We start from the raw sequence: 17,500 nt of genomic DNA, 5'->3' as shown, positions 1-17,500 counted from the left end.
GGTGTGTGTGAAACAGCACGAACCCTATTTGGTTAAACCGGCTTCCTCTGAAGGAGGAAATTCCATGGGAGTATGAAATTCACAAACGTTCACAGTTGCATGTATAGTCCAAAATAGTGGAATAAGAAGACGTTAGGTGTTTGCAACTTTTGTCGGGAGATATCGACGTCTTCCTACATATAGCGCCTGGAATTGCTAAATTGGTCACCCATCTTAGTAATGAGCAAGCTCCACGTTGCTTAGCTTCGGCGATCTGACGGGAACCGGTGTATCAACGTGATTATGCCATCTAGAGAGATAGAGATGTATAAATATTGTCAAAGAAAAAAGTAATTATCGTTTTTCTAATAGTCGGTGTAGAAAGATACAAAACGACAGAAAAAAAACAAAACAGATATAACTTTAGGGAGAGGGAAAAGAATGGTTACAAGAGAGACAAAAAGGGGGAGGGAAGAACAAAGTGTATGAGTAAGGAAACGAAATAAGATGGCGGCAAAATGCGAGGTGCTAACTATAGGTCCGATATTGCATATTCAGAGCGTAATAAAGAAAGTCATCTCTCCTGAAGTCCGAAGGATTCACACAAGAAAAGAGCAAAGGAAATTGCTTATTATACGCGAGGAATGTGATTAGGTGCTGGGAAATTAACAAAATCAAAAATAGTTCAACCTTTGATCGCCATAATATTATGGTCCAAGCTGAGTGAGCTTCGACAATAAACATGGCCGTCCAAAGATATCTATCATCACTCAAGATTTGATTATGTGCATGTGGCTGAGAATAGAGCTATATATATATATATATTTTTTTTCAGAACAAAGATAGAATTACAAGATATTCTTGAGCAACGCTCGCTCACTTTCTTTTTATATATATTCGAGAAAAATACCCGTCCCAGGATGGGCAAAATTCTCCAAACAGAACACTTTTGCACCACTTTTATGCCTCCTTTTACGAAGACTTAAAAAAATATGTATAGAATCCTTAATTCAAATTTTTTTCATCAAATCCATTAAGTAATTTTGATTTTAAGAAATACCTAAAGTTTAAGGATTAAGCTTGAGGGATTTTAAGAAGAAATTTAGATTCAAGGAATCTTGCTTGATTGGTATCTAATAGCTATGGATTAAAATTAGCTTTTTTTCTTACTGGGAGGGGGCACTCTAGGATCAGGGTTAATAAGTGGTAGTTAGATGTTGAGACAATATGATCAGTTATGGCAGAACTTGGGTTGAGCAAGATCCTTTAAGAGGATGGTTGAACAGGAACTGAGTTACATTAGATTATAAAATAACCATGTTATAGCCAACCTGGAAGCAGCCCTACAGTATTGTGCTAAGTAGAGCCAGATTATCTAAGAGGACGGCTCAGCATGAATTTATTCATGTTGAATTTGAAGACGACCATATTACAGTCAGCTGGGAAGTAGACCTGCCGTATTGTGTTCCACAGATGGACAGTTTTAGAAATAAAAAACTCTGCTCATGGAATTTTTGTTTAGTTTTAGGCACAGATAGACAGTGAGAGAAATTGTTGATTGTTATTGTAAATAGACGAGTATTTGCTGCGAATGTTTTACGGGGGGGGGGATGACCATAGATTGGAGTACAGTAAGTTGCGCTCATAGTACCCCCCTAAATACTCTTTAAATACTCCAAATAAGCTGAAATTTATGGAGTATTTTCAATTGCTATTCAATACCTATATATATACAGTGATGATCATATTTATTGGCACGGTAAAATAAAAGTTAAATTTTGTCTAATAAATTCTAAAAAAGGGATTAAATTAAAGAAAATAACAAAGTATATTATGTATTTTTAACTGGCCTTTCCGATGCAGCAATCGGATTTTAGAAAAAATAAATAACAAAGGAACAACAAACATAATTGCAAAAAACCCTTGTTCAAAATTATTGGCACGGCTTTGTTTTTCTTTTAGTATCAGTATAATATCAATCAATTTCCGGTTTACGTGCTTTCTGAACTTTTTTATAGCCATATTATGCTTGTTTAACGCTAATTCAGTGAATAATTTTTTTCAGATAATTTTTAGATAGCGATTTATTTAAACTATTATAAGTGACTAAATTATAATTTTCAATCGCCATGGTTAAAACTAAGGAACACAGCGAAGACGTCAGGAAGCTTGTTGTAGCATGCCATACCAATGGGGAGGGCTATGATAAGATTTCAAAGAAGCTAAACCTTCCCAAATCCACTGTTAGAGCCATAATAAACAAGTTCAAATCGCAAGGCCACGTTATGAGTTTAGAGGGTAGAGGGAGAAAAAGGATTCTTTCCCCAAGAGATGAACGGAAAATTGTTCGACAAGTAAAACAAAACCCAAGGATCTCTGTTGGGGAGATTGTTGATGAACAGAGCACCTCTGGAGTGAATGTATCTCGACATACAGTTGGTAGAGTTTTGAAGAGAGCTGGTTTAAAAGCATGTCGTCCGAGAAAGACTCCCTTATTGAAGCCTATGCACCTGAAAGCAAGGCTAGCCTTTGCAAAACGTCATATTGATAAAGATGTTGCATTCTGGAAACGTGTTCTATGGACTGACGAAACGAAAATAGAGTTATTTGGCCATAATAAAGTGTCTTATATTTACAGAAAATCTGGCGAAGCTTTCCTGCCTAAGAACACCATACCCACAGTGAAGCACGGTGGAGGCAGTTTGATGTTTTGGGGATCCTTTGCTGCCTCTGGACCAGGGCGACTTGTTAAGGTCACAGGTAGCATAAAAAAGGAAGATTATGTTAAAATATTGGATGAAAACCTGAAAGACTCTGCTAAAGAGCTCTCACTTGGTCGTCGTTGGTGGTTCATGCAAGATAATGACCCAAAGCATTCGGCTAAACTGACTAAGAAATGGCTTGAGGACAATCATATTAATGTTTTGGAGTGGCCATCACAAAGCCCAGACCTTAATCCAATTGAAAATTTATGGAGAACATTAAAATTGAGGGTAATGCAAAGGAAGCCTAAGAATCTTATTCAATTGGAGGATTATTGTCAGGAAGAGTGGGCTAAAATTACTACTGAAGAGTGCAACAACTTGGTTGTAAACTATGAAAAGCGACTGAGGAAGGTAATCAAGGCCAAAGGCTATACAATTGATTATTAAATAAATCGTGCCAATAATTTTGAACAAGGGTTTTTTGCAATTATGTTTGTTGTTCCTTTGTTATTTATTTTTTCTAAAATCCGATTGCTGCATCGGAAAGGCCAGTTAAAAATACATAATATACTTTGTTATTTTCTTTAATTTAATCCCTTTTTTAGAATTTATTAGACAAAATTTAACTTTTATTTTACCGTGCCAATAAATATGATCATCACTGTATATATATATATATATATATATATATATATATATATATATATATATATATATATATATATATATATATATATATATATATATATATATGTATGTATAATTGATATTCAATACCTATATACAGTATCGGCCATAATATAAGGAACGGAAAAAAATTACAATTATTCATGTATATTTCAAAAATTAGAACATGGATTTTTCTGAAATACTCAGAATAAACAAATAGAACCAATGTGTATAAACTAGTACCAAAAAAAAAAAAGATAAAATTACGATTCAATATTGAGAAATATTTTAGTTTATAATTATATCTGTGGATTTATCCTGACCAAAAGTTAAGGAACGAAATAGAAACTTTGTTTTTTTTAATGCAAATGTTTTAAAAAATAAATTCATTCAATATTTAGTGAGCATCCCTTTATTCTTTATGACTTCACTGCATCTTCGACCACAAGACTGGATTAGTTTCTTGCAAAATTCAGGATTTATCTTTTCCCACTCTTCCTTCAATAAATCCCACAAATGATTTTGATTTTGGGGATTCCTCGTCTGTGCTCTTTCTCCAATCATTTTCCAAACATTTTCTATCGGATTCAGATCCGAACTCTGCGCTGGCCAGTCCATTACTCTTATTTCTTCTTCCTCGAGGTAACTTATCACTGTTTTAGCTTTATGGCAAGGGGCGTTATCTTGCTTAAAAATGCTTGGCTGATTAGGTGAAAGGCGTAAGCTCTCAATGACATGTTGTTGAAGGAGCTGCTTATAAGTCTCCGCATTAACCCTACCATAGATTCGAACTAGAGGGCCAACTCCTTCCGAGAATATCATACCCCACACCATTACACTTCCCCCTCCGAATTTAAGTGTCTTTTTAACACATTTGGAGGATAATCGTTCACCTGCTTTACGCCGTACATGCTTATTTCCATCAGATCCAAACAAATTGAACTTGGATTCATCGCTGAAGTGAACCATAACCCATTGTTCATCAGTCCAGACGACATGCTCATGGGCAAACTTTAAACGGCTATTTTTGTTCTTCTTGGAGATCAAGGGTTTAGATACTGCATCCTGGCATGCAATCCGGCAGCTGCTAACCGTCGAGAAACAGTTTTTCTAGATATATTTTTCCCAGTCTCTTCATTAAAATCACGAGAAATTGATGTTGCAGATTTGAATCGATCCCTAAGAGCCTGCCTTACCATAATCCTATCTTCTCTTTGAGACGTTTTAGGGGGTCTACCGGTTTTAGGGGATGCTTCTAATGTATTTTTATTCTTATATCGAGCTATCACACGACGAACAACATTTTTTGATCTTCGAACGATATTAGAAATTGTTGAAATTGATTTCTTTTCTTTGTAATTGTCTAAAATTATTTTTTTTTTCTTGGAGAGACAGAGTTTTGCGAGTCAGTGACGCCATTTTTCTTTGTTGTGCTTATCAGCAGTTCCAATATTAAAAACTAGCTATTTTTATGTAAAGTTTAGTCTCTTAAAAATAAATTTTCTATTTCGTTCCTTAACTTTTGGCCAGGATAAATCCACAGATATAATTTTAAACTAAAATATTTCTCAATATTGAATCGTAATTTTTTTTTTTTTTTTTTGGTACTAGTTTATACACATTGGTTCTATTTGTTTATTCTAAGTATTTCAGAAAAATCCATGCACTAATTTTTTAAATATACATGAATAATTGTAAATTTTTTCCGTTCCTTATATTATGGCCGATACTATATATATATATATATATATATATATATATATATATATATATATATATATATATATATATATATAATTATAAAGCTCAGATCAGCTTGCTCGCTTGGGCGTTTAAACCATTCATCCTGTTCCTGACTTTCGATTTGAAAATATTCATCTCTTACCTATTTCATGACCGCCCTGTCTTCAGTCCGATATTAAATATTAAACTATCAAACCGCACAACATTGCCCGGTTGTAAAATGTTCATAAATATTACATCTTAATTCATACAGAAACTGAGACATGTGCAAACCAAAACCAAAAGACAGCAAGTTAAGTAAAATAACCATTAGGCCAACTTGACTCGATCTTTAAAAAGTGTTTTCAAACCTACTTATTCTTAACATAAGAAATCTGTCATGTGAACCATTCATGTATTCGCATTCATGAAGCAGTTGACAAACAGATAAAACTCTGATGATCCCCATGTAACAAATTTTCAATTTTTACCCGTTAGCAGCCCTTTCTTTGGATGAAAACCGATTAAAAAGTGTTCCACATGTCTGAATACCCTATATACCAAATTTCAAGTGTGTAGATCAAAAATTCGTTGAGCATATAGGTTGAGAAGTGTCCTCACCCACACACATTCTCATTTTTATAGATGTACTTGATTAATAGCAAAAGGTGAATAAAATTTCTTGGGTGTTTTTTGTTTTTTTTTAATCATAAGTCACATTTCTACCAAATAGTAATTGCTATGTTTTTGTCAAATAACCGTTGATAGAAAGTCAAATTTAGATGGGTTTTTTTTTTTAGTTAATCCCATCATCTGTTTGACTCAAATTTATTCTCAGGAAATAAATCTATTTTGCAAAAGCCAAGAATAGAACAAAGAAATTTGATTAGGAAATCTTTTGACTTTAGAAAAAGAAAAAATGATGAATCATTTTTGTTCAATTTGATTCAGGGCTCAAAAAGATTCAGAAAAACAAACATTTGAACCAGCAAAGTGTTTAAAAGTTAGTTTATGTCCAAATCTGGTTTGCAAATAATAATAATAATGTCACCATAAACTAGCCCACACCAAATAAGTGAGGAGAGTCAAGCAGGATGGACAGACAAAAGAGAGGAAGCGCTAACTAGGCTTTCACTGGATGAGTGCAAAGAGGACTGGGACCTTGTGAAGGCTTATTGCAGTGAAGACCAATGGTCGTTACCAACGAGAAATTAATGGAAAGTGGCTGTTGTGATAACAAATTCTTTTTCAAAGGTTATCGAAAGAGATGGAAAGTACTGGAAATCTGGGGAAACTTGCTGTCACTCAGACTCTAGAAAACACCACAAGATAGTCTCAAAGAGAAATTTTTGATGATGGCCTGTGTGACTACTCCTACTGAGTAAATAATAATAATAATAATAAACTTATTAGAAAGAAAGAAGATTAATCTGTGAAGAGAATAAAATAAAGCTTAAGTGATCCAGCGATTTATTGAAGAAATAGTGTATTACTTATCAGAAATTCTAAACATTATACTAGTGGGGCTACCCAGCATTGCACGGGACAAAACATGCATCGTATTTCTAGTAAAACTTCTATCTATCTATCTGTCTGTCACTCTATCTTTCTCTCTTTCCCCTAACTCTCTCCCCCACACTCTTCCCTAATCTTTCTTTCTCCTTCACTGAAGCCTCTCTAGCTGGACTCCCTTCCCCCCACACACACGCGGTGAATACTCGGCAGATGGTGTCAATTAGGTTGGCTTTGGTGTTGTGGGAGGTCATGTTGGTGATGTTCTTGACATATGACCAATCAAAGTGGTCCAGCGAGTTCGAGTCGGGGTAGGAGGGATGCCAGTGAGAGAAGGGTACAAAGTCGTAGCACTCCTTCTGAAGCCAACCTCTGGGTCTGTTTGGACTTGTGTGCCGGCACTGAATCCTGCTACCACATCCAGGGCCTGCCAACGGCACCTGATTGCACCAGGAGATCACCACACTTTTCAGCACATCCAGATACACTTTGGTGTTGACTTTCAAGCTGACTTTGAAGATGTGAAGTGGCATGATGTGGCCCTCACTTGAAACCACATCAAACACCATAACCATGGCTGGAAACTTCATTGAGCTGTGCCCTCAAGTATAGAACTGTTTGGATTTGCATTTTGAGGGGGTTGGCAATGGTCCTGTTGTCATAACGTGGATCAGTAGAGAGCATGAGTTGTACAGTGGCACATCTCTGATCTTGTTTACTAGACAATCTGTCATTTTTAGACATGATAGAAGGCTCCTATCGCTCTTGGGATTTGTACACAACTGGCCAACTCGTAGATGATCAGCAACAAAAAAAAAGAAAACCGGTTTTTATCAAAGGGAAGTGGAATAATGTTGTTTTTTCTAAGGCGACAATTTTATTGTTCCAACCTGTACATACGACGACTGGAAACAATGCCGAGATAAGCGGAGAGCACATACAGCACCTGAAAGTCTTAAATGGTCACCCATTTATTACTGACCAGTTTCAAGCAGGATAGAAAGTGATACATTACTACAAACATTAAATTAGCGTATCTATATATAAATTTAGAGTTTGTAGTATGTTATCACCTTCTATCTTCCTTTTTAATAAATAGGATCTCCCGATCAAATAATTTATAATCTAGAAAACATGACATATGTACGTTAAAGTACTATGGCATTAATATATAGACTATTTGTTTGTTTATCTAAATAAATGCTTTACCATTTAAATTTTTTTTTTTTTCATTCCAGATAATTTGGTAATTGCCCTTCGCATTTGACCAAATTTGATGCTTACCCCCGGTACTCGATCTTGAAGTGGGAAGAATGTTGTTCCATCTGTGTGGGCTGCTGTCTGTCCTGCAAATCTGTCTCTGCGCAGATCTCACCTATTATGTAGAAGAGGGAAAGAGTCCTGGGACATATGTTGGGGATATCGCAGTCGATTCACACGTGATGGATAGCATCCAGCCCGAAGACTACAACCTAATCACGTTCAACAAGATGCACCAAAGTGAAAAAGGCGCCAGAGCGCTATTCCACATCTCCAAGAAGTCAGGAAAACTCTTTACGTCCCAGACTTTAGACATCGAATCAATGTGCAAGCGCAACCAGGAGTGTTTCCGAACACTGGACGTCGCGATCCGTCGAGAGGAATCTTTTATAAAGATTCTTGAAGTCAAGATCGTCATCCAAGATGTGAACGACCACAAGCCAGAATTTCCAAAGAGAAAAGTAAAAATTGAATTTTCTGAAGAGTCTCCGAGAGGTGCCAAAAGATTAATCCCTCATGCTATTGATAGGGACATCAGTATTCAGAACTCGGAGATTACATACCAGTTGAAGATGAATAAAAACGAACCGTTTCATTTGAAAATCTTGAAACATCTAGACGGGTCGTACGAGCTTAATATCGTCTTGACAGAAATGTTAGACAGGGAGGTGAAGGATTCTTATGATATTCAAGTTATTGCCAAAGATGGACGGTCCCCATCCAAGCAAAGTGTCCTAGATGTGCACATCTCCGTCACCGATTTAAACGACAACCCACCCGTTTTCTCTCACCAGATCTATAATGCGTCTATTAAGAATGAGCCAAGTGATACGAACCCCGTGATTGTTTTATCTGCACGGGACAGTGATTCGAAGACCTTCAGCAAGATTTCGTACCATTTCAGCTCACAGACTTCGGATATCGCACGAGAGCACTTTAGACTGAACGAAGCAACCGGGAAGATATTCCTTCACAAGAGGTTCACAGTGATCCAAAAGTTTCATTATCGCTTATATGTGAAAGCCACCGATGGAGGCAACCCTCCACTTAGTTCGCTGGCAATTGTGCTCGTTAAGGTTATCAATCAGCAAAACAATGCGCCGACGATCGACGTAAACTTTGTTTTGGCCCCAACAGGAAACACAGCCACCATATCCGAAAACATAGCAGTCGGAAGTTTCATTGCTTATGTAAAAATAATTGATAATGATGTCGGCCGGAATGGGGAGGTCAGCTGCGTGCTTCAACATGACAACTTCTTGCTCCAGAGCCTAGGTCCAAAGAAATATAAACTGATAGTGAAGAATCCAGTCGACAGAGAGAAGAACGACTACTATGATATAACTATAACATGTCAAGATAAGGGGTCGCCTCCTTTGCATACGGAAAGTAAGTTCTCAATTAAGGTGATTGATGTCAATGATGTGCGGCCGAGGTTTCCGAAAAACTCGTTTAAATTCTGGATTTTTGAGAATCAAAAGTCCAATTATCCTGTCGGGTATATCAATGCGACGGATCCGGACTTAGGACTTGGCGGTAAGCTGACCTATTCCCTATTGGCTGACGAAAAGCAATTCCTTCCATTTCAAATTTCAGACAATGGTTTGATAACAACCATTGTTTCCTTGGATCATGAATTTCAGGATAGTTACAAATTCCAGGTTTTTGTCAAAGACAGTGGAACCCCTTCCCTTAATAATACTGTAGATGTCACAATTAACGTGCAAGATTTGAACGACAATGCACCATATTTCACCTATCCAAGTATCAGCCCTTTTATTCTTAAAGTCCTCTATTACCCAAATCAAACAACCAACATAACAACTTTAAAAGCCTCTGACAGTGACAGTCGAGAGAACGCTTTTCTGAAATATGAGCTAGCTGCCGGAAATGACAGGCTGCTGTACACCATCAACCATTACACTGGTCTGCTATCCTTCAGTCGTGTTGTCACCAAATATGACGCCGGGTCCTACGAGCTGCGCTTTATCGTCAAAGACAGCGGCACACCTATGTTGTCTGCAAATACAACCATAATCATATCGTTGACCGTTAGCAACAAGACCTTGAAAATGTTGACTGCCAACGAGGGGAGGTACGACGATAAAATCCACCAGTATGTTATGATCGTTATGGTGCTCGTGGCTGTGACCGTGTCCGTCCCAATCACAGCTGCTGTGTCAATATGCATCATTCGGCACAAAGACCGGAAGCATAACAGGGGCAGTGGGAAGATTTCCATGAAAGTGTGTGAGCAGAGACATCTTATTGGCACTGGTGCATTCAATGCTCGGACTGTGAATACCGACTCTGTCAAAGGTACACACGGGAAAAAATGCAAACATGGAATTTACCAGGAAGACAAATCGGGTAATGGGAAGAAGAGTTCAGCATTTAGCATGAAACTTCAAACAGCTCCAGATGTCATATATCAGGTAAGTTTTTTGTTCGGGGAGGGGTAGAGTTAGGGTTACTCCAGATGTCATATATCAGGTAAGTTTTTTGTTCGGGGAGGGGTAGAGTTAGGGTTACTCCAGATGTCATATATCAGGTAATTGTTTGATCTTTTTTTTTCGGGGTGGGGGGGTGGGGTTAGCTCCAGATGTCATATATCAGGCAATTGTTTGATCTTTTTTAGAGGGTGGTGGGTTAGATTTAGCTCCAGACCTCATATATCATGTAAGGTTTTGATCGTTTTTGGTGGGGTAGGGTTAGGGTTAGCTCCAAATGTCATATATCAGGTAAGATTTTGATCTTTTTTGCTGAGGACGGGAGTAGGGCAAGGTTTAGCTCCAGATGTCATATATCAGGTAACTGTTTGATCTTTTTTCAGATGGGGCGGTAAGGTTAGGTTTAGTTCCAGACCTTCTATATCAGGTAAGGTTTTGATGTTTTTTTCGGGGGGGGGGAGTAGAGTTAGGGTTAGCTCCAGATGTCATATATCTGGTAAGCTTTTGATCTTTTGTTTGGGGAGGTAGCAGGGTTGGATTTAGCTCCAGATGTCATATATCAGATAATTATTTGATCTTTTTGGTAGGTTGGAATAGAGGGAGAGGATGCTCCAGATCGAGATATCGAGTAAGTGTTTCATCTTCTTGTATTTTAGGGTGGGTGGGTAAGGTTAGGGTTAGCTCCAGATGTCATATATCAGGTAGTTGATTGCTCTCTGTTTTTTTTTTGGGGGGGGAGGGGTCCAGATGTCATATATCAGGTAAGTGTTTCATTTGGCTGGGAGGTAGCTAGGGTTGACACCAGATGTCATATATCAGATACATGTTTGCTTTTATTTTGGGGAAGATGTAGGGTTGGCACCAGATGTCATATATCAAGTAAGCATTTCTATTTTTTGAGGATGCGGAAGTGTTGAGGGCAAGTTTACAATAGACAGCATGACTAGAATTAAGCTTTTATTACTTTAAATCACTTTTCATATAATTATTGATTGAGCACTCAAGATCACAAATATTTTTTCTATATAATGACTTGAATTAAAATTTAAAATCCAAAAGTCAAGTATCATGCTTCAATCGTGCTCTGAACAGAAACATTCATTTCGAACGCGCCCCTGTCATATCAAAGAATCCACTGTTGATTTTATACGCCTGGCATTTCTGTTTTTGCCGTGATAATAGCTTGAATTTAAGTTTAAAATGACAAAGTCAAGTATCATGGTAAAATTGTGCTTTAAAAAGAAACATCCATTTTGAATGCATCCCTGTCATATCAAAGAACCTACTTGATTTAATATATTGGGCCTTTCGACAGATTATAATGAACTCTTACTATAGAGATCTCTCAGTATTTTTCACATGTTGCACACTATTTGTTGCATTTCCTTTTTTTTTTTTTTTTTGACATATGCTGCTGCGGCGTTATAAACATCCAACAGGCGCCGGTGAATGTTAATCAGTTGAATTTTTTCTGCATGGAGGAATTCAAACGCACGTCCATGACAGGGGTTGCTTTCTAAAAGTCTCACACTGTCAATATCTGCTACAGAGAGATGAAACATTTAGGTCATGAACGCATAAGTTCAGTCATAAAAATGCAATTTGCAATTCCTTGTGATTCATTCGGTCTGAATAAAAAATAGGAGACATTACTTTTGGAACGTCTTTCATACTATACATTGAATAAGGCAGTTGAATCAGGCGGTTATGCTTGATATGTCCACAGCCTTAAACAAAATCTGGCATGAAAGATTTTCTCAGGAAAATTAATACTTACTGAACAAATATTTGATACTAGTGGCTGTGCCGCATCGGCCCACAAAACACCGACTCAAACACAAAATCGAGTACACTCAACATCGTCTTACCATCAACGCTTACTCTGTGAACTCGGAGTATGAGAAATTCCCATATGCACAAAACAAAATCACTGAAAAAAACAAAAATACCCTAAGGGTAAGGTGGCCCTGTCGGTTGTGCATTAGAATACGCCGACTGCCCCCTGTAGAGGGTAAAAGTCCCTCAATGGGGGTCCTGGATATGACCTTAAACTATATCCAGTGGTGAGGCCCCAGCTTGTGGGCTTTGGGGAGTGTGGAGCCACCCTTTAATTACCATTGCTCCCAGGTCCACTCTGACCCGGAGTGGTAGTACCTGTTAGGGTCCCAACTATGGGTTAAATAAAAACAGACATGAAAACAACAAATATATACTATAAAAAAAATTTTTCTTTAAAATCTTTGGATTCGGCATTAAATAACCCGAAAAGGGTTGATATGCCGTAAAACAAAAACAACCAACCAACCTAAGGGTAAGGATAATGAGTAAACGTTGGATAAAATGATGGTTAAAATTATTATGAACTTCCCAAGGTTCGAACCTGGAATCTTCTGATCCTTAGTCAGACATGTTATCAATTGCGCCATAAGTCCTGTCCGTATGCCGAAAGATGTTACCGCGACTGTATACAGACAGTGCTAAATTCTGTTGACATGGCAGGTAACTTTTTCGGCAATTGCACGAAACACCCCCAAACCCTTATTTCGGGCTTTTTGTGTGACTCGGCATTGTTCGTTATGAACCGTATATAGATAAGAACAATCTAGGGACTTCCACCTTTCAGGAAAAAAAGAATTTTTCAATTCGGTGCAGCCGTTCAAAAGTTTTATTAGCATATATACACACACATAAATAAATAAATAAATAAATATTTGTAATCTTATTAATAGTATAGATAAACTTCCTTCCAGTTAACGAAACAAAAAAATAAATACATTAAGATATTAACGTGCGGGGTTTGAACCTACAGACCACACCATGTAAAAAAAAAAAAAAAAAAAAAACCCGTAAATTTTCAAGTTTTATAAAATTATTTCGGTTAACGAAAAAAAAAACATTAAGAAATTTACGTGCAGAGTTTGAACCTAAAGACCATGTCAAGGAAAAAACAAAACAAAAACAAAACACGCTATCAACTTACCCACAGTAGAATTTTCACGGCCAGTTGTTCTATCATTGTTGATAAGCAACGACATGGAAAAAATGGCTTTACCGAAGATAGATAAATTAAAATAACGGTTTCGATTATTGATTATCGTTAATTATCGGGGGTATTCTGAGATAAAACTTAACTAAGATCACTCCCAGACTTATACCTTAAAGTTTTGAAAATTTGAAAGAAAATCTGCTTTTTTATACATGAGTCGAGTGCATTCAACATCGTCTTCAAACTTGAAATCTTCTGATCCGTAGTCAGACGCGTTATCCTTTGTGCCACAAGTTGTGTTTGTATGCCGAAAGATGTTACCGCGACTGTATACAGAGAGTGCTAAATTCCATTGGCATGGGCAGGTAACTTTTTCGAAAATTGCACGAAACGGCCCAAAAACCCTTGTTTCGACCTTTTTGTGTGACTCGGCGTTGTTCGTTACCAACCACATATAGATAAGGACAATCTTTCAGGAAAAAAAGAATTTTTCAATTCAGTGCCTCCGTTCGAAAGTTTTATTGGTATATATATATATTTAAATAAGGGAGTAGTCACCAACAATGTGTATTTTTTAACATTATTTTATTATTCCGTGTCTTGGTTTTTCATTGAGAATTATGTTTGGATCATTGTAATAATGTTTTTAAGTCATTGAAATCGTTTACGCACGTTTCAGACGGTCTGATGCGTCCTTGTCAGAAATTATTTTGAAAATAATTTCTGACGAGGACGCATTATTACAATGATCCAAACATAATTCTGAATGAAAAACCAAGACACGGAATAATAAAATAATGTTAAAAAATACACATTGTTGGTGACTACTCCCTTATTTAAATATACATCTTTCTTTCGTTGGAATTTATTAACCCATTTTATATATATATATATATATATATATATATATATATATATATAAAATTTTCGAACGGAGGTACTGAATTGAAAAATTATATATATATAAATAAATAAACATTTAGAATTTTATTAATAGTATAGATAAGCAGATCTTCCTTAACTGAAGTTAAGCAACGTTGAGCCGGGTCGATATCCGATGGGTGAACAACAGGCAATGTATGTAAGAGGATGTTGACACTTCCCCCCCTCTTTTTTTAAAAAAGAGCCATCATTTATCAAGGCCCAATGGCCACTCGAGGATAAAGGTTCCTAAATGTCAGATGATCAGTGAGACAACACCATGATTATCAGTAATGGTGGAAATTGGATAGAGTTTAATTATTTAAGAGAACAGCTCAACAAGAACTTGTTTGCATTGAACTTGAAAACGACTATGTTGTAATCTGCTGGAAAGCAGCCTAGTGGCATAGAGTTCTGTAGGCGGCAGTTCTAGGAAAGAAACTTTGTTCATGGAATTTACTTTAAGATTTAGGCACAGATACAGAGCAGAGAAAATGGTTATAGCTAGAAGAGTGTTTGTTGTGAATGCTTTTAGGTGAGGGAGTCATAGATTAAAGCTCAGTCGAGCAATTGCCATGAAAACAAGCTGAGCATGCAAGGTTACCCGCCTCCATGAGTGAAACATTTACTTTCACCATGACTAATGTCTGTGCGAAATTTTTAAAAATTCAAGTTATTGAGAAAAGTGCAAACAAACAAACAGACGAACGATTTTGGGGCAATTCAACCCCAAAATGGCCCTGGGGTTGGAGGGGGGGGGCAATCAGAGTTATTCTGGAAAATCCGTTCTGGCAAATATTTACTTTCACCATGACTAATGTTTGTATAAAATTTAAAAAAAAAATTCAAGTTATTGAGAATAGTGCAAACAAACGAACAGACAAATGGGAGTGAATTACTAGGACCATTCCGTCATTTGTCGGGGGACCAATAACGATAGAGTAGAGATAGACGTATAATATCTCTTCTGCGAGAAAGAGGTTGTAAGGAGGAAAAAAGGACATCAGTGCAAATACCTAATGCCATCAACTTCTTTGACAGGAATATACATTTGACTAGAACCGCTTGTGAATTTGATGCTTTTGTGAGACTTTCTCTTTTGGAGGAAGGCAGTTCAACCCGCCTAGGATATATGCTGTTTCAGTTTGGTAAAAGAAAGGACCGGATGGGTTTTGATGACCGTACATCCGAATAATGCATTTCACTAACAATCCCTCTATCCCATTAACCATTATCTTCGAGTAGCTTTTGGCCTTGATAATTAGTGATTAATTGCTTAAAGAAATAGATAGCAAACGTCAAAAATGTGCGGGTGCGTGTGTGAGATAATTTTTTTTCAATGTACGTAATGACCATCAAAAAACACCCCACTTCATTCGAGAGCATGATATGCGACATTCAACTTTCCACCGAATCCATAGTTTTCTGTGAGGAAAAAAAATGTCAATTTTTCGAGCTTTTAGTTCACCTACTTCTTGTGATCATTGGAAAGAAGAAGAATGTGATACGGTATAATTATGTTGACACACCGGTTCTCATTAGATCACTGAAGTTAACGAACGTTGAGCCTAGTCAGTACCAGATGGGTGACCGTTTGGGAATACCAAGTGCTGTATGTAGGAGCATGCCAACATCTCCCAGCAAGAACTGCAAAAACCTAATGTCATCATCTCCCCTGACTGGGATATACAAGCGACTGGGGACCGTTTTTTAATTTGATCTTTTCGTCTTTATCTGAGAACATGATATGACATTCAAATTTCCTCTGAAAAGAATCCGTAGCAGTTTTCTGTGAGGAATAAAATGCATTTTTTTTTAGTTCAACTACTTCTTATGATCGTTGGAAGGACAAAAACTGTTTACAGAGACAAAGGCACAACTCTTCCTAAATTTTTAATAAGTTAGTTCATTCGCAGTATTTTTTTATTTTCTCATAGAAAACGTTCTCACAATAAGTTTGACGACATCTGGCTATATTATTACTAGAAAGCCGCCCGGCAATTTCCGGCCGTAAGAGAAGCTTTTTTTTTTTTTTATTACATTTTCACCCCAAACAAGGCACATTGCCACTTTGGTGTAGGGGCTACTATCAGGGTCAGCAACTACTGGGGCACTATGTAGGGATTTGGGCAGCAAGACGTCGGTTCACATTGCACTTGAACTTCTGCATGTCAGTACAGTTAGGGAAGCAGGATCCTGGAATGGAATTCCAGAGTCTAGCGGTTCTGGGGAAGAAACTACTGGAGTAGAAAGATCTCTGGGGAAGAAACTACTGGAGTAAAAAGATCTTTTACATTTAGGGATCTCTACTGTGTGGGGGTGGGATTTAGCTGCCTGTCGGGTTTGTCGAGGGTGTCTACGTCGTGGGGGCACAAGTGTCTGCAGTTCGTCAGAGCATTCACCATTAAAATACTTGTAGAACAAGCAGAGGGATGCAACGTTTCGTCGATGGGACAGAGGCTGAAGCTTAGATGCCAGTTTAGAGCCTATCAGATTGGCGACTCTTTTTTGAACCTTATCTAGGAGCGAGAGACTAGTAATAGATGCACCAGCCCAGATGTGACAACAATACTACATACATGGGCGAATGGTGGCATTATAGAGATACAGGATACTTTCAGGTGTCAGTAGTTTTCTAGCACGGTAGAGAGAGCCTACCTTTTTTGCAGCGGCCCTGGCAATGTTTTCAATATAATTGTTCCAGCTCATGTTTCCTGTGAACGTTAGGCCAAGCAGTTTGAAAGATGTACTCTCAGACAGGGAGTCACTGGCCATTGCTATTGGTGGCAGAGAAGGTTTCTTGTAGTTATTGAAGGAAACCAGTTTAGTCTTGGCAGCATTGAATGTGACCATCCATTTATGTCCCCATTCCACTACAGATTGGAGGTCATCCTCTAGTGTTTTTGCCATTTCTTTAGATATGTGTTCATTTGTTTTCCTGTCATGCCTGTTATAGAGGGTAGTGTCATCAGCATATATACCCATCTCAGAGGCAGTTTTGTCGGGGAGGTCATTAATAAATATCAGGAACAATAGAGGTCCAAGAATAGACCCCTTAGGCACTCCCGCATTTATATCATATTGTTTAGATGTTCGACCGTCGAGGACAACCTGGATTTTTCTCTTATCTAAGAAAGATTTAATTATGCTAAGTATTCTACCAGTGATACCATATGATTTAATTTTCCTGAGGAGACCCTTGTGCCATACTTAAATATGATATTTTAATGTGTACAGATTTCATATTTATTGTTATAGAACCAATACTTAATTGATTAATATATTGTACCTAATAT

At 37.3% G+C, this 17,500-nt stretch overlaps 1 protein-coding gene across 1 annotated transcript in view; it reads left to right on the top strand.

The window, feature by feature from the left end:
* The window catches only part of LOC145242994 (protocadherin beta-4-like), a 140,703-nt gene that overhangs the window by 75,574 nt on the left and 47,629 nt on the right, over window positions 1-17,500 (top strand). Inside the window, exon 2 of the mRNA XM_080106123.1 lies at window positions 7,826-10,282. Within this exon, the coding sequence (XP_079962249.1) occupies window positions 7,901-10,282 (2,382 nt within the window). The 5' untranslated portion in view covers window positions 7,826-7,900. The remainder of the gene's footprint in view (window positions 1-7,825; window positions 10,283-17,500) is intronic.

Source organism: Euprymna scolopes, chromosome 21 (genome assembly GCF_053919585.1).
Source record: "Euprymna scolopes isolate OS-2025 chromosome 21, ASM5391958v1, whole genome shotgun sequence".
NCBI classification, from domain to species: Eukaryota; Metazoa; Mollusca; class Cephalopoda; order Sepiida; family Sepiolidae; genus Euprymna; species Euprymna scolopes.
The sequence above is the reverse complement of the archived record's forward strand: the minus strand, read 5'-3'. Positions and strand labels throughout refer to the sequence as shown.